Source organism: Acanthopagrus latus, chromosome 5 (assembly GCF_904848185.1).
Source record: "Acanthopagrus latus isolate v.2019 chromosome 5, fAcaLat1.1, whole genome shotgun sequence".
Taxonomy (NCBI): Eukaryota; Metazoa; Chordata; class Actinopteri; order Spariformes; family Sparidae; genus Acanthopagrus; species Acanthopagrus latus.
In genome coordinates this window covers 16,129,450-16,155,485 of record NC_051043.1, presented here as the reverse complement: position 1 = coordinate 16,155,485, position 26,036 = coordinate 16,129,450, and the positions used below count along the sequence as shown (strand labels likewise).

The 26,036-nt window shown below is 38.7% G+C and overlaps 1 protein-coding gene across 1 annotated transcript; it reads left to right on the top strand.

Moving 5' to 3' along the window:
• The first annotated feature begins 58 nt into the window (after positions 1 to 58).
• mapk1 (mitogen-activated protein kinase 1) lies at positions 59 to 24,231 on the top strand. Its single transcript, XM_037099233.1, has 9 exons — positions 59 to 472; positions 16,554 to 16,736; positions 19,203 to 19,392; positions 20,037 to 20,153; positions 20,529 to 20,643; positions 21,335 to 21,466; positions 21,744 to 21,853; positions 21,961 to 22,089; positions 23,886 to 24,231. The coding sequence occupies exons 1-8, from the start codon at positions 327 to 329 to the stop codon at positions 22,075 to 22,077; spliced, it is 1,110 nt and encodes a 369-aa protein (XP_036955128.1). The 5' UTR covers positions 59 to 326; the 3' UTR covers positions 22,078 to 22,089; positions 23,886 to 24,231.
• The last annotated feature ends 1,805 nt before the right edge of the window (positions 24,232 to 26,036 follow it).

Below are 26,036 nucleotides of genomic sequence, written 5' to 3'. Positions count from 1 at the left end.
GAAAGAAAAAAGGGAAAAGCGAAAACACCGGATCACATGACTGCCTTCGTTATTTCCTGCAGCAGCAGCAGCAGCCTCTCCGCTCCTCGCCCCTGCCTGCCTGCCTGCCTGCCTGCGACAGCACAGCAGTGGTGTGGTCGCTCTGAACGCACACTAACGGAAGGAAAAAGCACTCCACACGTAGTGAAGGCCTCTGCCACTCTGAAAGCTCTGTTTCAGTCACAGCGACGACGGACATATACACACACACAAATATATATATATATTTTCTAATCTCAGTCGCTCTTTTTTTTATTTGGTAGCGTTGTAAAAGGCCAGTCATCATAATGGCGACAGCTGCGGTGTCTGCCCCTGCTGGCTGCGGCCCCAGCCCCGGGTCGGGAACGGAGCTGGTCCGCGGGCAGGCCTTCGACGTCGGGCCTCGGTACAGCAACCTCTCCTACATCGGGGAAGGAGCCTACGGGATGGTGTGGTAAGACAGTGTTTACCTACCTAACATTTTTCATGTTGTTCGGAGTTTACACCTCATCTTATCGGCCTGATGTATCGCTAGCTAACTTACATATTTTCCGCTCAACACAACTAGTTAATGTCATGTTTTAGCTAGCAAGCAACAGTGTCAGCCCAATGTTAGAGAAGACGGACACCGTGTGCGAGTAAGGAAGATTAAATCACGACTTTTTCTTTTTCTTTTTCTTTTTTTTTTAGTTCACGTTAGGGTGCATTTTGTGTTGTAATCATCACCGACGAGAAGTCGGTGTACTTTAGCTGGAAGTGTATTTGAAGTACCACAAACTTGCATGAGTGGGGCACAGGTTGTTTTGTTTTGTTTTTTTAAATTAAATGCCATTTGCTTCGCCTTAAGGCTCCCATCTTTTACTATTAAATGTCACGGACAGTTTAGAAAATGAACACATTTAGAGTTTCTTTAATACTACTTCTGCAACAGGTACCGAAATGAATTGATCTGGTGGTATATGCACTGCTGTTAGTACTTAACAATTTAATCTAGAAGTAATACTACATCTTATTTGTTTTTCAGTATATTATCACCCAAAAACTGTTTAATTTATGTAGGCGATATTTGCATAATATGCCTGAGAATGCATTAAAGGAGTATGTCAAGGGGTTTTCCTTGTGCATCACATGAAACTGATTGCAGGATCAAAACACTTTATATGAAGACATTTATGTGAGGGACCAATGATGACATGTTACTCGGGAGGCAGCAGAGGATCAACCCCTCAAAACGCAATTTATTACATCTAAATCTAAATCTAAATCAACTGCATAAATGTTGTCTTCATTCTGTAAATTTGTGGTATTCATTCTGTTCAAAGTTTGTAAAGTAAATCTGATTTGGGCTGAAGTCAAATCCTACCCTCCTCTCTAAAAGCACTAAATCTTGTTGTTTCTGTAGCCTGTGATAATGTAGTTGACCTTAAATGTGCACGCTGTACTGTATTACATAATATTGTCCTTGTGTCAGACAACAACAGCATAGTTTTTTTTTTCTCCTTGCTGTGTTGAGAGGAGCTGTGTTTTTTTTCTGAGAACACCGATTTGAGACATTGTCTGCCTACAGTAAAGAGCGACAGTGGGTTGTTGAGCATCTTTTAGTCTGCAGAATGGAAACCCACCAAAAGCACACAGCCAAATTTGCTACTTGTATGATCCCCCATCATCAGTTGACTGGTGTATACTGTAGCTCAAGCAAAGCAAACCAGATAAAATGCAGTTCACCATCAAAGCCCCAGTGCTGGAAGGATGTTCAGTTGTAAAGAGTTGTCTGTGAGGTTGTTCTACCATGAATACTACTTCAGAAAAGTGTTCTGAGCCCGTAAAGTGATGTTCAGCTAAAAGCTTGGCAATGTTTCAACATTTTGATTCTTTTGAGCGCACAATTGGATTTTGTTGCTCTCATCCATGGTCCAGCTCCGTACTGTTTTGCATGGTTCTCGCGTAGGTGATATTAGAGGTTAGTGGTGTTTGAGTCTTTTTTTGGTGACCGGTTTGCAGCAGAATTTGCAAAATATTCTGGTCCGAGACAGACTTTTCCTGACCAAATCAAATGTTTCTTTAAAGAGAATTAGCAACACAATGGAGTCAACGATGATTTGACTGCAATGATTGTTTTCGTTGTCAATTAATCTGTCCAGTATTTCTTGATTAATGGTTTAGTTGTTTTGTTTATAAATGTCAGAAAATGATGGATAACGTTGATCAGTGTTTCCCAAAACCCAAGATGACTTGCTCAAATGTCTTGTTTTGTTCTCAACACAACACATTTTATTAACTGTCATAGAGGAGTTAAGAAACTAGAGCATATTCAAATTCAGAAGCTGGAAGAATTGACTTCAAATCTAATTGATTCATCGTTACAGCTTTAAAGAATAATTATCACAATATGAGCTGGTAGAAATGTTTGTCGTTACCAAAAAACAGACAATAACTGCTGAACAAACAACAACAAAAAGTGTAGTTGAACCATTGGACTGGGATCTACTCAGCTTTGTCCATTCTTCACCTGATTGCCGTGCTTTACAGGCATTTTGGTCCCATGGGACATTTGTCGCAATCATTTTGATCCAAAACTCCAAACAGTCTGGCCATCTGTGAAGTAAGGCTTTTGGGAATGACAGACAAATGAACACGGTCAACGTTTGTACTAAACATGCTGTCATGATATTATAGGTTTCTGCAATGTCCTACCTGAAACTCAGCTCATACAGAGTACTGTTTTGCAATAGGTAAAGTTAGACATTGCATCATCTTAGCCAACAATTAATCTTGATTTGTGTGTGAACTCATGGGATTTTTTTTAAATTCGTCACAGGCTTGGTTCCCATCACTGAGGTGTTTCTGCACATAACCTCTCAGAGATCATCTGTTTGTCAAACCATGTGGGCAGCAGTGACGTTTATTCCTTGAACTTTCTTATAATGAAGTTTCTGTAAACTGAAACTGGGCCCTAAGCTCCTTTTGTTATCTGTTCAGCCATGCTTGCCACCAGTGCTGCCAGCTTCCCTGTGCTTTCAGCTATTGTTGTTCCAAGGTTGATACTGATTATTAGTAGAGCTGCAACAATTAATATATTAGTTATTATCAAATTCATTATTATTAACTATTTTGATAGTCCATCGATTTCTCTGATTCCAGCGTCTTAAATGTAAATATTTTCTTTTCTCTTCCTTTATTACAGTAGAATGAATATCTTTGGGTTGCTGACAACACAAGACATTTGAGGACATAATCTTGGACTTTAGGAGCTACTGAGACTTTTTTGACTTTAAACAATGATGAACCAATTTGTTAGGTACTTGAGTACAAATTTCCATTTACTTTTACCTTGAACTTACACTCCACTAAATTTTAGAGGCAAACATTTGACTTTTTACTCCACTAAATTCAATCAACAGTAGATATTGGTTTCTTTGTAGATTCAGACTATCTGTATTGGTAGTCTGTCAAAATACACAACAGCACATATTCTTCTAACGAGATGCTGAATATCATATCTTATAATTTGCCAGGCATATAATAAGTATATCTTTGTCCCTCTCAAATTAAGTCAGTATCCATATTTTCCTTTGACAGTTGGCTTCAAAATCAGAAATCTGTCTTATGTTGAAGCGTGTTGTGACCAGATTATTTTAACTTCAGAATGTTTTAATCCAATTATTTGTTTGATTGGGGAAGGTTTGAACTGTGACGTGCAGGTCATATCAAACATTTAAGCTTTATTCCTTCAATTCAAGTTTTAAAACTATAAATTTTTCCAGTGGAAACAATGATACAGTGTATTGTTGAGTAGCTACAGTACAGCACCCAAAAAACCTTTTTAGTTAAACAGTCGTATTAAGATAGCTCTCGTTTCCTGACATCACCGATGATAGATTAGAGCAACAGGCACAGACAAGTCCATCAAGATTGGCTTATGTTACAGGGACTGGGTTTGTATTGGTTTTGGCAAAATCTCTAAGCCAGCAAAATGTCAGGTTGCAAAAACGTTGTGTCTATTAAATGTGATCTTTTTTTTTTTTTTTCTTTTGCAAGTCCCGTGAGACTAAATTTTGCAAAAATGTAAAACTGTGGTGACTATATAATTGTAGAGAGCACTGTGCTGTATTTTCTGAGGCTTTGTAGGCTTTGTTGTTTTTTTTCTTCTCTTTTTTCACAAGAGCAATGCTCCCTTTCTTTGTTCAATAACTTTTTTCAGCTTGTAGACCTTAAGTGACTGTCCTGACTCAATGCTAGCAGCAAAAATCATATTCTGTCAGTTTTACTGTGATCTTCACTCATGTTCATGTGAAAGCCCAGTTCTTTACTTTGGTGTTGTTTCTGTATTTTTGGTTTGCTCAAAGGCAGTTGGAGTGGGCGATGTGTCAGCCTCAGCCTCCTTGCACTCGTCTTGCTGCGTTCTTCTTGAGACCTGCAGATTTGAGTCAGTTGGTCATATTGCTTTGATGTGCAGCAGCCAGAGAAAGTGGTGCAGCGTGTACTTCAGACATCCCTTGGTTTGCATCTGAATTATTTTTAAATCATAATGAAGTATTTCTTGACTATGCTCTGGTGGCAATGCAGCAATATGCACCTGCTGCATTCAACAAGCATTATAAGACAGAAAGGTTGACTTTATGGTCATATTTTATTGTGAACATTTTATGCAAAAGCACTCACTTCACACATAAAGGTTTATTGGAAACAATTAGAAATGCACAAGACATTTTTAAAGCTCAGAAATCATTAGCAAAATCTTCAGTCAGTCTGATTTAAAGAAATTACTTAAAGCATGGTGATACTTCCTGTTGGGAAACTGTTTGTTGAATCAAATGAAAAAATACATTCCAAACATTCTAAGGCTCCAGTTAATCATATTGTCAGAATTACATTATGACTAAGTGCGATACCCAAATTGCATAAGCTGCTTTTGATAAAGCTAAACTGTGTTACAAAACAGCATGTAATGAAAATTGTAGTTTGTTACAGACCCCACCAAATGTCACATCATCTATTTTATCGATTTTATTCACCTTGTTGCTGATATAATGACAGTTGTGATGCAAAAATAATTGATCCCAAAAATCCTTTGTAATATTGCAAACAATCCCAACCCATTAAAGGTAAGCAACACAGTATGAACATTCTGGGTACTTAAAAGATTTACATTCACATGCATTTAAAGTAATATTGCTGTCTCCGTACCCTGCTTTTCTTGTTTTCAGTGTCTTGTCCAAATGCATTTTATCTTACTGGCTGAGGATTTTATTTATTTATTTATTTTTTTGTATCTGCTCGTGTTATCAGCTGTTTCAGGAGTTATGTTTTGTTACTACTGGTTAACACACAACATTTTTTTGTAACACTGCTTCATAATAAAAGCTTTTAAATGACTAAATAAAGAGGGGGTATGAGACATGAAACTTGTTTGTAACTGAATAAGTGAAACCACTTCGCAATGATTCTCGGCTAGTACTACAGGGATTGGGACAAGAGCGTCATTTGTTTAAGACACACCTTCAAGCAGGTAGACCAGTTGTGAGCGAAATGTCTGAGTATTGAGTAGAGACAGGCTGGCAGATGTACTGGAAAGACGGCACAAGTGTGTGAGTTGATTTCGAAATGTTTAGAAAACGTTGATATTGTTAGTTTCAGCATTGACAAAACTCTTTTCTCTTGTCGGCTTCCAGTCTTGTCAAATATGACCTAACAGCAATCACTTATGAACAAGGTATCACAACTGTGTCCTTTGGAGTGTTCTACAACAATTTGTATTGTCACCAACAATTGATCCAAAATCCTTCTTTAGAGTTTATGTTAACAGAGTCAAAATCCAGCTCTGCTTTTGACATAAAGATGAAGATGAATGTTTCTTAAAATCTTTGTTAGCACTCTTGGCTATGGGTAACCTTTTTTAAAATGGTCACAGGTGGGTTATGTTGTAACAATTGTGTAAATCTAAATAGGATGACGAAAGACAGTACATTTAAAATCAGCCTATATCTTGTCCTTAAAGTTAGTTACAGCCAATAGACATAAAACATGTACAATGAAGAGTATTAAGTTGTTTGTACAAGGATACGTGTGGTGGTTGATATGTTTTACAGAGCTTTAAGGACATAATCTGGTTGTGTTATACTGCATGATAAGAGGGCGGTCGACAGTGAGGCACGTCTGTGTCATTTTCAGAGTAGGCCTATTTTTGTTTTCAATAGCCTCTTGTTGACTGTAAGGCTGTTGCATGTCAGGGCTTTCCAGTGGCTGAGGTCTGCGCAGATTGACGGTGTTCTGAGCCTCTTAACACAAGCCTCAGTGCGTGCACACTGTCTGCTTACACAATCGCGAGATACTGTATCACCCTCGGTGATGATATTCAGAAGCTACTGTGGCATACTCTACCTTTTCAGCCCACCCACTTGAATAGTTAGATCATGGAGGAACGTTGCTGAAGTGGCCTATATTCATATAAAGTTTTATTCCTAAAATGAATGGTGGTAATCGGACAGGCTCCATCTTTTCGCCACGTTAATGGCAAAGTGGAAGAAACAGAACAATGGGATGGCAACGCATTGCTTCACATTTCTGGTGAAAAGGCTTGAACCCTAAACCTGATTCTGATATCTTGTCTCAGGATATCCAGGATCAGTTCATTTAGAATGCTTTCTTCTTTCTTCCAAATTTATACTGCACTGCATGGAGCTAATTAGTAACCTTTCTGATGTGTGTTGTTTTGTCACCAGCAACTGCTATGGCACTAAATGCTCAGCTGGCAGCCTGTTCAAACTGAATGAATGTTAGAGGAAATATTTAATTTTACAATGTAATTGACAAGGAAACTGTACTTAAGTTGACCAGATAAGTCATGGCGTCAATGTTATTGTTATTCACTGATTGTGAAAACTGAGCAGCCCATGTGTTTGAGTTGTAATGCCAATTGAAAGACGTCAAAAGCTATCAGTAGATTTTTTTTTTTTTTTTTTTTTTTAAACAAAGCGCAATGTGATGTCCTAAGACCAAAACTGAACAATGTTATATTTGCAATGATAAAACAGAGAAACCAAAGAAATACTTACTTTTGAAATGTTGAAAATGCATTTCGTAATCAACATTTAAATTTGGATTTAACTTTATAGTTTTAAGACAGTTGTTGTGAAATACAGTGTACTTCTTGTCAACAGAGTTCCATTCAGCACATGTCATCATCAACCCTACACCAGAAATTACATTTCTTTGTAATTCATGTCCTCCTCTGGTGACTCCTTATCTTGATCTCGACTCCTTGACCTGCCTGATTCCCAGACGTCGCTGATGCTTTGCTTCATTCTGCCATGAGCCGTCCTCTTGAAATGCCACCGTGGCGCCCATCTCCATGGCAACCGCTCTGCCTCTGACATCAGTACCACCACTCAACAGCCAATGGGAAAGGCAGGGAGAGAATGAGAGCCTTGACACTCTCAAATCCTGTTGTGCAATTCAGAAGGAGATGTAATTTGTGTAATTTAGGTGATTACGCCCGCCAAGACGAGCACAATGACTTCTGGTTCAACAAACAAGTAAAACATTCATGCACACTGCTGCTTGTTGCATTGGAACTGATATCGATGTTCATCATCAAAACCTGACGGATGCATTTGATTACTGAGCTGCTTTTGCATGTCGGCTCTCATGTGTTGCATCCACACATTTTTCAGGAAATGGACTGACTGAAAAGAGCACAAACCCCTTTGCTTAAACCACATTACACAATATGAATGTGTTGTGGTCTGTGAGGGGAAAAAACAGTGACAGTAATGTCATGCAAAGTAACATTTGCAGAAGTGGTCAGACGGCTTTGATTATATCTCTTGGAATTGTTTTTATATCAAAGCATTCTTGCATCAGTCAAGCTTCCATCGAAATCAGCACACATGAGAACTGTTATGAGTACTACACTTTTTGAGTCATCTTTAAAGTGAAGTCGTGCTCCTTTGGGCACAAAAAAAAAAGTTAAATCTGCATCACTGACAGACTCGAGGGCCATCCTACATACTTATTCTCTCATGTCTGTCACGTTTTTGTGATTTTTTTTCTGCAGTCTCAACTGTTGTGCATTGTTAAAGCACCATCAAGATGAGCCACTTATTTGCATATAAATTACGTCCTTTTTTGAAAACTTTGTTGTTGAAGCAGCAGGGGCCTACTGCCCCTTTTGTCTAATGTTAGAAATTATAAGCTTAAATTACAGATCACCTTTGTGGTTTGATAAACAAGAGTCAGCAGTCAGATGTGGCTGATTTGCCTTGTGGCTTGTAGGGTTAGGGTTAGGGAAATTTTGTCAGGATGAGCAGCTTTTTTTAATTGAATTGTTAAGTGTATGAAAGGCCACTGCCCAAGGTGAGCGTTTTTTAAATGTTTATTTAGTCCACTCCACAGTCCAAAAGTTAGAAATATAATATTACAGAAAACCAGCAAATCTTCACATTTAAGGAACTGTTATTAGAGATCCTTTGCTATTTTTGCTTGATTAAACTACAGCTAAGTAGGGCTAAAACAAGTTACTAATCAATTTATTCTCAGTGTATGTTGGGATTAATTGCCTGGTCTTTGAAATGTTAGAAATTTGTGAGAGAGGCCATTTTACAATTTCCTGAAAGCAAAGCTCTTGTGCTAATTGGTTATTGTCATTCAGGGATACAAGAGGATACTTCGTTTAATTGGCAGAATTTTGATGTATGTAAGTGAGTCAGAATGTAGAGGCTCGAATGACGACAGAATCTGCGACCTTGCTGATAACGAGCTCAAACAGATACCAAGGTCCGTGTGTTTGGTCAGCACCTGAGAGCTAGAGGTTATACAGCAGTTTTGTGTGGCAGTGGCTGAGTGCTTATAGGCATAGAAATAAATAAAAAAAAAAGAGAGGGGGCATAAGTGCTTTTTGTAGGAGGGATGCTATACTTCACATTAGACAAGACTGTACAGTATTTACAGTGTTTTTACCCTGTGTGGGTTACACTGCTTTCACCACTGATGGGCCTCAATCCGCAAACCTGTGTTTAACATAAATGCTCACACTAAACGCTAAGGAAACACGTTATTGACCAGTGGATCATTTAGCGTCATCTTGCCTTTTAAGATTGCATAAAGGGGCCATTTAGACTCATCATAAAAATGTTATTTTCTGTCAGACCTCTCTCACAGTGGACACAGCTGTTATTTACATATCATTTTCTTTTATATGCCAGAGAGGTTCTCTGCATTCATTATGTCAAGTAATTAAGTAAGTAAGTACCGTAAGTAAGTAAGTAAATGGAGTATAGACATTTAATCTGATGTCATGCTAGTTGCTGTGATGAAGGATTCAAACCTAACCATGTAGTAATCCTTAAAGACAGAAAAAGAACAAATGTTATTTTTTTCGCCAAAATGTCTTTTATTGTGTCAGCAAGAAAAGTCATCTGTATTTAGCTGGATTGTTTTTAATGCCGTCTCTGTTAAGCCCGTTGTGTAATCCAGTTGCTATATGAGTGGATGCTATATTAGAATAGTGAAAAGGCTCCAGCTTCAATCATACCAACTGAAAAATAATTCATATTAAGTGCTAATGCAATCAATACATTTGATACATCACATATCTGCTCATAAGAGACAATAAAGGAAGGAGGAGAGGGGAAATTAGGTTTTTTTTATCGTTCACATTTAATTGCAACTTGTAAACTTTTTTTCATCTATGAATGCAAACAAATGTTCTGTAATGCCTTGACTTCATAGCTGTAAGTGGCTTAATTATAGCCAATATCTCACTTCTTACTAAAGTGTATTGTATATTTCACATGCTAGCACAAACACTGAAATTTATCATTGTTGTCACAAGTACAGATACTATAATTGGTAAGAAATCATATTCAGGAAATGGATTAGCCAGGCAGTAAGCTGCCTGAGCCTTGAGCCTAGAACATAAATTGTGTGACCCTCACTGCAATCTCTAAGGATGTTGTGTAGCCTTCACGTTTGCTGTGGGTAGAAAGTGTGATGCATGCGATCTATTTGAGACTGATGGGTGCCAGTGGGTACAAGTGACTGGTGGTTTTAGTCACCCACTGCAGAGCCTCCCTGTCCTGGGCCGTGCATGAACCATGCTAGTTTTGAAGAGGAAAAAAAAAACTTGGCAGTGTTACCAAGGTTGAAATGTATTGTTCAGTGTAATTTATCCATTATGTGTTTTTCTTTTATAAAGGCAGAAAACAAAACACAAAACGGACCCAGTAAAGTGAGTCAAGGTGCCTTATCAATGGCTCTTTACGTCTGTTTCCCTCACAAAGGCAACATAGCATCATAAATCATCAAAGACTTGTTTGTGTGCCAGTATTTTATTTATGTCCTTTGTTTTTAACATCGGGATGATGGAGCAAAGCTAGTTTGTGAACTTCGTAGAGGGGCTCTTGGAATCACAAACCCCTCACAGTCACCTTGTCAAAAAATGATGATTGGGGTCAGTGCACAGACAAACAGGAAGTTGTATAATCGTAATCAATAACCCAGATGCAGGAAAAGTAATTAATAAACCCCTCATTAAATGTATTTTTTAGATTTTGACTTAGATTTGCATTTTAACATTACTTGAAATCTTTTAATTTGTATAACACTAGATATATCGTCAATATATCAAAAGTGATGAAACTGAATGTCATTGTAACACACTGAATAATCATGGATGTGATTGATGACCTCCTGTGATTGTACTGTAAATGGTATAATCCAAAGACCCTCTAATCCTACAGTGAATTGCTTCATGCAACAAACGGTCTCACTGCACGCCAGCCTGAAGCTGTTTGAAGTCAGTCCCTCCAACCTGACGCTTCAGCTCAGGCTTCCTTTAAAGCCTCAGCAAAATGTTGGACTCTGCAATGTCTCAGTGATACCTGGACATTCATATCTGCACTTTCTTGGTGCGCATCGGCCTGTATTATAGGGATCTTTTCCCCTTCTTCCTTCAACCCAACCCCTTGTAGATTGTCATGGTAACAGCCCTATTGCATAACACATCGGCTGCAGTGTAAAGCCTTGTATTCCCATCTCCTTGGAAACTGAACCCCCCTCTCTCTGTGCTTCTTCCTGAGTACTGAGCATGCTCACAAAACAATACAGAAGCAGAGGAAACAGGAAAGGCAGCGCAGAGCAGATTCTCTCCCCTCTTGCATCCAAGCAGCTGTTATTGTCACAAGTGCATCTTTATTAAGTAAGGCACAGACATGAAATAAAAAAAATAAACAATAGCATGAGTAGAATGTCTCAACCAAGTCCACTGTAGTTTGAGACCAATCAAAGTCTGTGTTATTGTCATTAGTTAAATGAAATGTGAAATGTATCGTCACTGGGACGTATTTTCCTAACGATGCTTGTATCCCTCATTCTCATCTCACTGTGACACAGTAGACCAATACACCGTGTTTCGTCTCAAACATAAACGAGCGTCTCCGTCATTCACGTAAGCAGCGTGACCCGGAATTACATGGATGCTACTGAGGCCTATGTTGCAATTGATAATTCATATTGTCTTAAACTATAACTTGTTTGAAAATGTATTGATAGATCTTAAAAAGTTGTTATACTGCCCAGCCTTACATGCATGTGTCTTTCTTCAGTATTGTAAAAAATGTCCATCACAGCTAGACATAAGAAGACCTAAAACCGCGTTCACACATGCACTGTCACCCTGACAGTGTTGGTTAGTTTCAGTTTGGATATTCGGCGGATATTCACTCGGGTCCAGCCGCGACATTACGGCCCAGTGTTAGCAGCAGGAGGACAGTTAGCTCACCTCCCAGAGCCTCATGCTGAATCGCTGGAAACTGATTTTGGTACCTACGCCGTCAAGACCCAGTTGCTATGGACGCTTCTAGCATCACAAGCAGACAGAGGAGCAAGCGGAGACGTTGTTACCGAGGACAGAGACGCAGCTGTCCAACGGGGCAAACAGCTGGGCTGGAGGCAAATCCGCAGAGAATGCTGCTTCCCTCCATCCGACTTTCCAACATCCGAAATTTACATGCTGTTTTTTTTTTTTTTTTTTTTTTTACCTTGCACTATCCTGAGCAATTGAAACTAGATTTCGTTCCCATTGCAATTCGAATGACAATAAAAGAAAGTCATTAAATTACTTAGCATAAGTATGTTAATACAAAATAATTGCAGTTTTTTCAATATCTTTTATGTCATGTGACCCAGTGACTCCAAACCAGCATCAAATTGTGTTCCTAAGTGGGCCAAATAAAACACACCTCTTGTTATTGTATTTTAGTATTTCCTCTATTTTATATGAATATGAACAACTGACATCCTTTGCGTTTAGTACACATTAGATACAAAATGTAATGAAAACAATGAAATCACTGTAATTTTTTTTGTGCTGCCTGAAATGAGAAAAAAAAAGGCCCGTTGATCTGTTAATTTCTCCGATACAGCTATTTTGTCAATATCAGGGCCGATAACTGATCTTAATATCGGATCGGTGCACTGTTTCCTCTAAATGCATGTAGCATTGATATCAACGTATAAACAGCCATAATTTGCAGATGAGTCATTTCTCCTCCTGTTGCAGTCACTAACCAAGCTCCACCCCTTGCCTAAACCAAATGGTATTTCCTGTAGGCGAGAGGGCATCTGACATGGACAATCTGCTGTTGTGTGCAACATATATAGAGGTCAACTCGTGAAAATGGCCAGACCTGATTTTCCAGACATTGTCTGGAGTTCAAATGAAAAATGGCTTCAGAAAATATGTATCTTTGTGAAACTTGACCCAGTGAATTTGGGCATTTGGCTTAAAAATTGCAACAGTTTGTATGCTGCCTCCCGTTGGATTGAGCTACTGTGCAAAACATAAGGAGTGCTTTGCCAGTGTTTGTACCGTGAGGAATTTCAGTCAGCTGTCTAGACAGGTAACACCATCAGCTAGCTGTGAGCACTGAGCCAGGTGTGTGGTGTCACTGCCAGGCATAGCTAATTCACCTCAGTAACAATCAAAACCATCAAAAATTGCTTATTGCCTTAGAGCGCCATTCTCAGAGTTTAAGTCCACCCTTCAGTGGTAAGACAGAATAGCCCAAGACTCTTGGCCAGAGAGGACATTTTCCAAGGAAAGCATAGTCATACTACATAGTTAAGTTGGTGTAGTTTGTACTTCCTCAAAGGTTCCTTCTGTTACACTTCTGGTGTCATCAAGTGGCACATACTGTATATTTCATTAAGATGGGAGTTTAGTGTTCAGTGCATTTTAAGTTTAGTGCATTTTAAAGCAACCGTTTTTAGAAATGGTTTTGAATAGGGCCTTGAGCCCTATCGTGATGAAATCATTATCCATTACCCTGTCAATTAGTTTTATGAGGATTATTAGTTTTATCTATAAAATTTCCGAAAATGTTAAATGATCCCTATGATCTTTTAACAGCTGTGGATCTCTGTTGCAGCCCTGTGTCTTGGGAGAAATTCAGACTTTTTATTTTTATACATTATCAGGGTGCATATTTTCGTCTATCACCTGTGAATATAAAAGGTGGAAAAGCAGCAAACCATCACTTAATAACTAAACTAGGGCTGCAAGTAACAATTGTTTGTATTATCAGTGAATCTGCCAATTATTTTCTCAAATGATCCTTTGGTCTTCTTACAGATTATAGCAAAGCAGCAAAAATGTTAATTTCTCCAAGTGCAAGAAACCTCAAACCAGGACATCGTCTCATGCCTTGTTTTGTCAGACAAACAGTCTAACCCTAAAAATATTTTCCAATATATAAAATGGAAGGCGACAATCTCACATTCTAGGAGCTGGAGCCATTGAACATTTTGCATTTTTGCTTGATGAATGGTTAAACAGTTAATACATTTATAAAATGTGTTGATTAATGAATGTCTAGTTATGAAATTTAAGAGGATAATGTGAAATACAACTGGTGCACAATCTGTAGATAAAGCTAAATGACACTCTTATTCTTTAAAAGAATAGAGAAACAATTAGCCAAATTGCATTCATTTTCATACAGCTGGAGACAACAAAGCATTGTGAAGACTGTCTGCTTCAGAGTTTACATTCTGCATTAGAAAAACCTGGTGGGGGTTGTACCATTGACTGTTCTAAAAAAAATCTGAAGATATATTTCTGCCAAAATGGCTCTGCCCTGGATCAGACGTTGGCTTTGATGAGTAAGTCTTGTAACTTCTCTCTACATAAGGGTCTCTTCTACTGTAGAACAGTTACATGGCAAACTGTTCCCTCCCACACACAAGCACACACACGCACACACACACATTCCTCTCACACAAGTGGAAAGGAAGGTCACTCATATTTCCCTTGCAGAAGGCAGGCACACTTGTGTTTACATTTCAGTCCCTACACCCCCATCACTATAGCAACTCATTTTCTTATTTTGTCATACTCTGTGGGTGTTTTTCAGTCAGTTCTGTTGTTTGTAATGTGCAGAAATACCCTCACTGTTCGCTAGATGTAAATGATGAAGCTTAAGGACTTATGTAAACCATAATATTGCAATTTTTTTAATGTGAAGTACCACTTCATTGGGCAATATCAGGTTTGTGTTGGCACCAAATGGCAGCAAGTTGCAGCATTTTAAGACCAGAAAATCTTGGAAGCCCACAGCAGTAATTTTGCATTTCTTGGCAGTAGGTGTTGAGCTGGACTTGGTTTTGATGTGTCAGTTCCTGTGCACTGAAGATGTCTGGCCAGTTTGTGCACCCAACCCAACTATAAATTGTATTGATTGTGACAGCCTTCAAAATAGGTCAACTGAATTTCTGTTACATTAAAACCTAAATATGCTATCCTTGCAATGTCATATAAAGGAAGTAAAACAATATACATATGTATGAGTCACACCACTTGAAGGCAACACCAACATTTGGACTTATTTTTTCACTCCCTTTTTACTGGAATTAAAAGTATTCAGATGACAGCTTTTTGGAGATGAAGTTGGGGTTTAAAATGCAGGTTAAAATACCTCAGGATGACTAAGCATGGTGAAGTCTGAATATTAAGCAAGTGGAAAGAGTCAGTAATTCTACAGAGGACATGTCTGTACCTGGAATAGTGTGGAGGAGGTGTATCACAGGCCAGGCCAAGATTTCAGAATGGAATAGAACAATTAGTCGGCTGGGTGTAGGCACACACAGTCAGTCTGACATTTTTACAAATGTGAGACAGTGACTCAGTTTTTATTTTTTTTGCATTTTGCTTAATTTGAAAAACAGAATTTTGTAGTACAATAACTTAATCATCAAAATGAAATTCAATAGCACCTTGTCATTGTCCTGTTCTAACATCAAACACGCACCTAAACGTGACAGCTGCTAGAAACTTGCTTTTTAAGCACATTGTTACCAAGGAGAAACAATTGCATGCGGAGTAAACTCTGGTTTAAACTCTGTGTGTTTCTCCTTTGGCTTTTTTTTGTTTTTTTGTGCGTGCATCTTGACCTTAGCCTTGCAAACTGTTGGCTGGCAGTGTACAGAGCTGACCATGAACAGGCAAGAGGTCGTTTGTCTTAAATTGCCTTCAAAAACCTCAATACAGGCACACATATTCTAAGTGCACTACTTAAAAGTCAGAAGAATGTTTCTAGAAAATGAATAAAATTAAGAAATTCCATGTTTCTTAAATCTAAAAAGGTCAGTTGTTGACCTGCGAGGCTTTGCAGCTAGACCAATCAAGGATCATCTCTGAAGCCAGCTGGGCCCCTGCTCATCATACTAAACTGATGCCTGTTGTGGGTCAGGTATCTGCTCATAAGTAGCTCTTGTGTAAAGCAGCGTTGTCTGTGGCTGGGACCTTTGTTTCACTCCTACATTCCTTATTTTATCTAACAGCTACTGCAGAAGCTTCACTGTTTTCTGCTCCACACTGTATCAGATGAATATTTTCCATGTAAAGATATCGCTAATACAACCAAACATTTCCTGCAGTTACTACTTCACATTAAATCTTTCCACTGGAAAACCACAAGAAGGAAGCAGCATTTGACAGCAAGGTCAGCTCTTGACAGCTACTTTTCAAAAAGACTCTTGTTTTTTCTAATATTTAATGGCAGTGCATCATCTTTAAATATTTCAGTGGGTAGCAGTGAGAGAAGAATCAGCCACACTGAACTGCTGTTGCAGTGGAGCTGCATGTGACAGGTGCTCACTGCAGTTTGTGCAAACCAACAAAATCTTATCAAGCTTGGTAACATTTGTTTAGTTGTGTTATGGATTTGTGCTGCAACTGCATCACATGCTTTTAGCAGCAAGCATGTTTGCTCACAACACAGCTTGTTGTGATAACAAGCGTAAGGAAAGTGGTGCTATTAGCATCTATTGCAGAGACACAAGTGCCATCCCAACCCAAAATATACAGAATGGGAACTAAAGTATCACTCTGTAGGTCAAAGATATTTTAAAATGTTTTTTTTGTGGCTTTACTCATTTTCTCAGTAAATACACACAAATAAAAAGTATTTTGCCTAGAAGTGTCTTATAGTTTGCTTTAATGTGATTTTCTTCTCTTTTTTTTTTTCCCTATAACCCAGCTCTGCCTATGACCGGGACAACAAGATACGTGTGGCTATTAAGAAGATCAGCCCATTTGAGCACCAGACATACTGCCAACGTACCCTGAGAGAGATCAAAATCCTTCTGCGCTTCAAACATGAGAACATCATCGGAATAAACGACATCATCCGCACACCAACCATTGACCAGATGAAAGATGTGTATCCTTTCACACAATTTACATGATTTGTTGATGTCTGAAATGTCAAGATATGCTCCAATCATGGACTGTGTAAATGGTGGCCAGCGCTTCCAGGTTTGAAGAGTAAAACCTACGTACATCTCTTAAACTTACATGCTCTCTAATGGCCAGCAGGGGTTGATGTCACTGATGCCACAAAAAACAAGTCAGATTGTATTTAAAGGGATATTCCGGTGTAAATTTAATCCATAGTCTAACACACCTTGACACCGAGTACGCCACAAATAATGCTCAGAACAGCACCAAACTTCAGCAACATTAGAAACAGGGTCCCAGCACATATTTCGAGGAATCAAACATTTGATATCGTTGCCGGCTTTGACGGAAAAGATAAACAAAACTCACCACCCGAGAAGCCTCCTTGTTGTGGGTGTTGTGTGCTTATTGCTGAAGTTTGGTGCTGTTCTAAGCATTATTTGTGGCTTTTTGATGGCGATTTATACTTGGATCCATTTGCTGCAGTGTATTGTTGTTGTGCGGTCATTTCTGAGGATGCTAAAACTACGTAAGCTAGCGGTCTGCAAACTTTATCTCTCGAGGGGGGATCGTACTCGGTGTCAAGGTGTGTTAGACTATGGATTAAATTTACACCGGAATATTCCTTTAAGATTATGTAACCCATACCCTAGTTCTCACTTGATTTATAACCATTTCCTAAGGCGTTTATACTCTCAATCCCTGGTTTCAGTATTCTCCAGTACAGCATAATGTTTATTTTGCAAACTAGGGTCCCATTTACAGTTTAAAAATAAATAAATAAATAATGAAAATAAAAAGTAAAAGCAGGTATGCTTCAGGGGGTGGCTACTATGTGATTGACGAGTCACTACTACATCATGTCCTTAATTTCTCAGTTAGATCCAATCAGGAAATCCTCTGTAGGTTCACCCTCTCATCCAAATATGGTCACTGCGGGCTCTAAAAAAACACAATGGCGACGGCTGTAATGCCAAACTCTAGGCGTGAAAACAGTGGCCGACATACCAGTGGGGGGTGACAGTGTAGGTTTACACTTGGTTCTAATGCATTTTTAGTGGATTCAGGTTGGGCTTTAACTGTATTAATATGCTTTTTCATGGTTTCGTGGTTTATTACATTTAAAATTACTACTTTGTGTTAACAGTGAAGCCGCTCTTAAACTCCAGCATTTGTTGTTGAAGAGGGGGGGTTTCAGTTATATTATATTACATAATAGCCACCTGTCATCATATATTTGGCAGAGTGGCTCTTCATTGTAGCCAAGCAGCAACAGTAGCAAACTGGTCGAGTCCATAGTTGCTGTCGGTTTAATAATGCAGTGTGTGTAGTTTAACACACTCTGAGCTGATTAGCCGTGGGCTTAAGTCGGTCATAGCCAGTGTTTTCTGCTTGCCAGTTAACATGAGCATTCACCCAAACAACAAAAAATGAACTCTTCCAGATAAAATATCTGTCCTATGAAGAAATTAGCTTTCTTTCACCAAGTGATGTAGGCCCACAGGGATGAAGATGGCTTCAGTATGTTACATTCAGCTCATTTAACCACCCTGACACCTCAGGGATTTGACAGCATTATGCAGTTGCCCAAAAATACAAGTCATGTCAGCAGTCTGACTATCTTTCTGCCATCCTGCTGTAACACCAAAATCAAGACAACTGTCTCAGCTAAATGAGGCATGTTTTTTGGTTTTCTGCAATGCCAACAAAATCCATTTTGACTATCCCTGTAAAACCTAAATATGTAGTTTGGATACTATTGTTAGTAAAGATGAATGGAAAATAAAATGAATGAATGAAAGAAAAATATCACACATACTGGTATGACTAAAATCTGGTTGGTCACAGAGTTATAGGTATTTCACTTCCGTGCTTGATATGCAAATAAACATGTAAATATATCGGACAGATGGACTCGGTGTTTCTCCACAAAGAAAGAAATGTCTTCATTTGCAAACTTAACAAATAGACCCAAATAGTTACACCTTTGTTGTAGACGGTGACAGTTGGAAGCCAACAGGCAGGTACGTTAATGCTGCGACAAACAGAGGAAAGAAACCTCTTAATACATAACATGTAATTTACATGTAGGTGTGAATGATTTTGCCAAAGTAGTTTTGTTAGTTCTTTAATTTTCTCTTAATGCAGAAACTCTCAAAATTGCATAATTTGTTAGGTGAGTCTGGGAATATTGCTAGTTAAAACGGTGAGTGGTGTTCACAAACATCTGCTGAGAATATTTGGTGGGATAAGAGAGGCCGCACGTTACTTGCAATGAAGTGTGCCAAATTGACATCAGATAGCATGTAATATACCTGTTGTTGTGGCCTCTCTTGGTTTTGCGGACTGGACTGGACAAATATATGTAGGTTTAAGATTGTGCTTGTAGTATGTGCGTTAAAACATAATGATATTGCAGTAGAAGTTTCTTTAACGTGGCACTGTGCAGATATATTGTGCAGGATCTCATGGAGACAGACCTGTACAAGCTCCTGAAGACTCAACACCTGAGCAACGACCACATCTGCTACTTCCTCTACCAGATCCTACGAGGGCTCAAGTACATCCACTCTGCCAACGTCCTGCATCGTGACCTGAAGCCTTCCAACCTCCTGCTTAACACCACCTGTGATCTCAAGGTAGTCTCTTTAAGAGAATTTTAACAAGGGTGTGGGTTATTATTTTCATGCTATACATTACCAGCATCAGGTATTTACCTCACAGAATTAACATTTTCATCCGTGTGGCCTCTTCTATCTAAATTTTTCATACTTTTAGGCTTAATTTTAGTGTCCCGTGAAGGTAAAGCTGGTGGAAACACTGGCATACTGTCTGGTCTGAAAGTAATTGAACATCTCTGTGCCTCTGTGGTGATAGTTGTTAAATTGTCAAGTCCACTTGGGTGTAAGGATGAATTGATTCATCATTTTGGAGCTCCAAAGTCACTGACCTCATGCAACACATTTTTGGCAACAATTCAAATGATAATTATGATAAATTTGACCCAAAGGTCTAATAGGATATAATGATAAACTTAGAGGATTGTATATCTAAAAGGTCAAAAATCAGCCTCATTGTGACATCATAATATTTTGCAAAAATATTTCCATCATTTAAAACTATTGCTTAGGAAATGCAAGTTGACTCGTGTGTGAAGGCAGAAAACTGCAAGGCAGCAATTCTAATATCCAACATTTGAATTTGTCAATGAAATGAACATCACACTTATTTTAGTCCTGAATCCTCTGATTCTTTGATTGTCTGGTCGCTCCTCTTTCTGCAGATCTGTGATTTTGGTTTGGCTCGTGTGGCCGATCCTGACCACGATCACACCGGTTTCCTAACGGAGTATGTAGCCACTCGTTGGTACCGAGCACCTGAGATCATGCTCAACTCCAAGGTGAGTGTCCTTACCTGCTGTGAAGTGTTGATATGAATGCAGTCAGGGATACAAGGATGATTGAAATACTTTTGTGGATTTTTTTTTCCACTTAAGTATTAGAATTAGTAGACGTCTTGAATTTAATTTCAGTTTATATGAGCTTTCTCTTAAAATTGTAATTCTAGTTTAAAGCACATTTTTTTGCTTTTTTTCATAATAGTTAAAGAGTTAGGAGAATGTTTCATGAACATTGTGGTAAATAATATTTTTTTCTGATTTACCAGTGTAAACCATGTAAGTTAATGCCTTGCAGGAAATTGTCCACCAAATGATATCACATTGACTTGAGATATACTGGATTCATGACTGTGTCTTTGTGCTCCTCATTCTCAGGGCTATACCAAGTCCATAGACATCTGGTCAGTGGGTTGCATCCTGGCTGAGATGTTGTCCAACAGACCAATTTTTCCAGGGAAGCACTACTTGGATCAGCTTAACCACATATTGGGTAATAATTGTCTTTGTTGCTGCTGTGATATTGTGGTTAAAACAATTACTGATCTCAGCAAGTGGTCAGCATTTTCATATAAAAATGAGTGATGAAGGTTCTCAGTCATCCAGGTCACAGTAATTCTAAGTGCTGTAACTTGGTTACCTTCTAAATAGGTAACTTGACTTGTTTCAGTTTCTTGAAGATGTTTCACCCTTTCATCCATGAGGCTTCTTCAGTTCTAACTGACTGGAGGGGAGTTGCAGGCTTTTAAACTCTGTGTAGGAGTATCCTTACAGAGTGGTTAAGGACACCTGTGAGCTCTGAGTTTCAGAATTATTAGGACCACTTATCGGTCGTTGACTTTATCAGTTGCTAGTCCTAGGTGAGCACAGGTGTGAATGGCTAACAGCTAACTATGTCAGTAGCAACAGCTTTCTGGTGCAAGGTCGGTAGATACTGTAGCTGTGAATATGCATTTATCAGATCACATTTTGTGTCTTGGTGCTAGACCACATGTTAACTCTCCTTTCTGTCATATTGTTGTTGGTTCACACTCTTGTTATTTCTCTCAAGAAACCCCCCACGACTGAAAACTTAAAGCAGGGGCTGTGTGAAGTAGTAGATAGTCCATTTTATTTAGAGGTGTGCACTCACTAACAGTCATACATAGAATCAGAGTTATTCATCTTTACAATCTTCTCCTCAGGGATCCTCGGTTCCCCCTCTCAGGAGGATCTCAACTGCATCATCAATGTCAAGGCCAGGAACTATCTTTTGTCGCTGCCTTTGCGCTGCAAAGTGCCATGGAACCGCCTTTTCCCCAACGCTGATCCCAAAGGTCAGAATATCCTTTTGTCAGAGGCACAGTTGGCACAGGGACAAAACACTGGGACTAACAAGTGAAGAAAAGCTCTCAATTTTAATTTCTGAGCTAGTACAGTCTTGAAAAATGTGGCAAGTCCAAAACCGAGTCTCAGTTTTCTACCTGTACATAATCCAAAAAGCATGTAGGGTGTGATGGTACCCTCTAGTGGACAGGCTAGCTCACTGTTGTTTTACAATCCTTAATTAATGCCTTCTTTGCCCTGTTAAATATTCTCATCCTTGTGCTGCAGCTCTGGACCTGTTGGACAAGATGTTGACCTTTAACCCTCACAAGAGGATCGAGGTGGAGGAGGCTCTGGCGCACCCCTACCTGGAGCAATATTACGACCCCACAGATGAGGTGAGACAGTCTTCATAGGCTGGTCTGTGTCAGACTGGTGAACAGGCTGGTGCACCAGCATCAGCTGCTTTGTTACAACAATATATCCTCTCTGCTTTGTCATGTAGCCTGTTGCTGAGGCCCCATTCAAGTTTGACATGGAGCTGGATGACCTACCCAAAGAGACACTGAAGGAGCTCATCTTTGATGAAACTGCACGTTTCCAGCGTGCCTTTAGGTCTTAACATCTCACATAGGTAAGTCCACATAAATGCAGAGAGAGACGTGTTTAGACGTACAGGTACAGAACAATATTACCAACAACTAACTTTTCATGGTGAAAAAGTTCAGGGTGATCCTCATCGCAGTCAGATGTTCGCGCATCCGCTGTTTTGAAAATGCGGTACAGTTGAGTGTCCATCGTGAAAGCTACTTAAAACTGCGAGTGAGTGTGCTGATTCATTCATGCTAAATTTAACGGCTCGGTGCTCAAGAGTTAAAGTAAAGACCTCAGAGAGTACACTATAATATGGATTTAAATTTTGCTTTTGTAGAGTGTGCAGTAGAGGTTCTTCACCAGGATAAATCCACTCTAAACGCCTTCAATCTGAACTGGTACTTCGCCAAGCATAATTCTGCTGTATTGCTCTTAGTTTGCATCCAAAGCAAAATCTTAAATGGTCTTACATTTATGTTCAGACATAGGGTGTATCTAGGTCTCTAGAGGCAAGACTGGTATCTAACTTTATGCATTACTATCCAAACATTGATGTAACCTTAGATAATGTTCCTTTTTAACAAATATGACATTTTTAAAGAAAATTAAAATGACTGGAAAGCTGATTTAAAAGCAGATGGCACTTTAAAACATTGTTGATATAACTGCCCCAAAATGTCTGGCTCATATACGCATATAAATCAAAGCTTGAAACACTTTTTATTTTTGCCGAATGCAAGTACAAAATGTCAGCATACTTGTGCCTCTGATTATTTAAAAACAAAACTAAAATGTAATCGTGCAAGAGCAGATAACATGATCATTTCCCATACTAATGGCGTTCCTCAGATGTGGTGTCTGATCTCTGCTAACCACCAGCTGCTCCCTCACAGGCTTCTCGCTGTGATGATAATTATCAGGGCTACGTTTTATAGCCTATCATCCACTTTGTGTCAGCATATGTAATTGCTGTGTTTCCTCTCTGCAGCATTTTGATGTGTAACATGAGTGTACTGAAAAGGAACAGAGTGTGACATGTCTTAAATTAGAGCAGCTGAAAGCACATCGCTACTCTCTGCAGCAGCAACAGTTAAAATGTGTTGTCACAACTTGCTTTAGGCACCTAATATAAAACATCTGTATAGTAATTGTGCAGTAAGAACCTTAGAGATGGTGACGTTTACGTCCTGCAACCACAGTGTAGTCTGTTTATCATCAACGTGAGCTTTTTACTAAATGCGATTTAATTTACGCATCAAAAATGACAAACGTGTTATTAATCTGTGAATATTACCTTGCTTACGAAATGTGTAAGTATCATTAGCTCGTGTTTGCCACAGATCTTGCTTTCCGCAATAATCCAAAATCCAATTCAGAAATCTCATAGGCCTTTTGCTGAGGGAATCAGGGTGATGCTAACTCCTGAGTTAGTCTACAAAAATACATCATCCCTACACCATCCTATACAAATCTGACAGTGATATGACCAGGTTGAAAATACTGGAGTCACTCTTTGATATTTAGTCAACAAAATTTTTTTGACGTGACAGGTTTGGAAATAGCAGAATAGCAGCAGAATAGCAGAAAATACTACTGTAAAGAGAACAAGGGTCATTGTTTGTTTTGCTAATTTTTATTAATAACCTAGAGCTGGATCATAAAAATGCAGCTGACTATTGGCAACACTATCTGCTATAGGTGAAATCACTGTAGCTGTTGTAGTAATTATAGGCATCAGAGTAATACAGATGATGTTTATCTGTTAGCTAATTATGTAAAGAGGAAAACAAATGTGTGATGGCTCATCACACCGTCACTGTTTCTTCTCCCCCCCAGATGACTCTGTGAACTGGCTTCTGCGTTGCCACTGCTCCTACCCGCCTCCACACTGTTGCTGTGATGGTTTTTTTATTTCTGCATTTTATTTTCCTCTCCTGTTGTCCACATCACCTGGATTCCTTGGGTCTCACTCGTCAAGTCCACTTTGCTCAGGAATGGCATCAGGAATCAATCAATCAGTAAATCAGTCAATCAATCATTATTTCTCTTTATCATTTCTCTCTCTCTCTCTCTCTCGCTCTTTCGCTCTCTCTTGCTCTCTCTGAGGTGAGGGAAGGTCAGGGGGTCACGTCACAGCTTACAGTTTGGGGGTGATTTTTTATTTTTTTTTTTTAAGCCAAGATAACCACATTCTTAGTGTGTCTCAAAAGGCGTTTGGCTCTGGCTATTCCCTTTCAAGACCTTTTTATGTCAAGCTGAATGACAGTGATAGACTAGCTGTTGTGTTTTGGTGCAGCTGTCGGGTCATAACTCTGCCTGCATTGCACAGACGATGGTAGATTACTTACTAAGAATCATCCATCATACAGAAGGTCTTTTGAATTTTGTAACCTTTGTCGCACTGTTATAAGGGATACCTTGATCTCTATCGTTCTTGGGGGGGAAAAAAAAAGAACCCAAATTAAATCAACTGATTTATGCAATGAAATCACATGATTGGCCAGACACTTTGTTGGCCACAAGCCATTATTTAAAAAAAAGACCCTGTATTTTAATCCTTAAGACACATCTCACACAGACACACACACACACAGACATATATATATATATATATATATATATATATATATATATATATATATATATATATATATATATATATATATATATATATATATATATATATATATATATATATATATATATATATATATATATATATATATATATATATATATATATACGCTCTCTCTCTCTCTCTCTCTCTCTCTCTCTCTCTCTCTTCCCTGAAAACAAAAAAAAAGTGCCCATTTACATGTCTCATTGGCTTCAGTAAGATGTCAGGTTGTTTCAGGTGCTTTGAAAGGTTTCACCATCAATTTCTGCCTTAGCCATGAGAACCTAAAGGAAACGTCTGTTTATTTCATACAAGTCTGTATGTACAGAATGATGTTTTTCATATTGGGAAAAATTAACTGTCAGGACAAGAATTCCCCTATCACACAGAACCAGTTTGGTCTGGAGGAAGTGTTGTCGTGCCTCCCTATTTGTCCTGTTTTCGTGTGTCCCTTTTCCCTTTTTCAGTCTCTGTCAATCTCTCTCTCGCCTTGTTAGAATAATACTGTGCCCTTTGCATGACTGTTATAAGCTCTGTATACAAAGACGACTATGTTAAGTGCCACACAAGCCAGGCAGATCCGACAGGAGAGCGCCCAGGCTCTTTCTGTTCCACCTTTTGTGGTATGTCACACTTCCCAATCACATGGTGCTTTTTGTCCTGTTTCTTTCTTTTGCTTCAGCACTCTTTGTCTGTTTTTGGTTTTTTTCTACACGTTTCGATCTCCTCTTTTTAGCCACACTCCATCTGCATGCTGAGAAGTCTTGTTGTGGTTGCAAGAAGAATAACCATATATCTGTATTTATATCACAAAAAAACACCAAACATGATGTTTCCTGAACCTGAGAAGTGGGATCCATGTGTGAAACAGTTGAAATAATACTCAAATGTAAAATATCATGTTTTACATGTCATCCTTTGGAAAGTTTTCTTTTTCTTTTTTTTTCTTGCTTTAAATTGCACATTTTCACGTTGATAACAGTTGGCATTGTCAGTACAAGATGACAACTGCAGTATAAGTATAAAACTGAAGTACCACATTTTCACTTCTTGTCAGTAACTGCTGATTAAAGACTGTTGAATTTTAAGAAATTTATCTCAAACAAAAGGAATTATGACTTTAAAGATTATATATGTGGAAAAAAAACAAAGCCAGAAGCACTGAGGCTTTATCAGCCAAGCGTCTCATTTCACTTCAGTATCACTGCAGCATCTAATGGCTGTCATTTAAGTTTGTTTACAAGTGGACCTCAAATGCATTCAGTTTCATGGTACACCTAGCCTTTTTTTTTTGGTGGTCACAGTACTGAAACTTCGAAAAAGAAAAGCTTATTTGGCAATATGTGAACGACCTAATGAATGAAACAAAG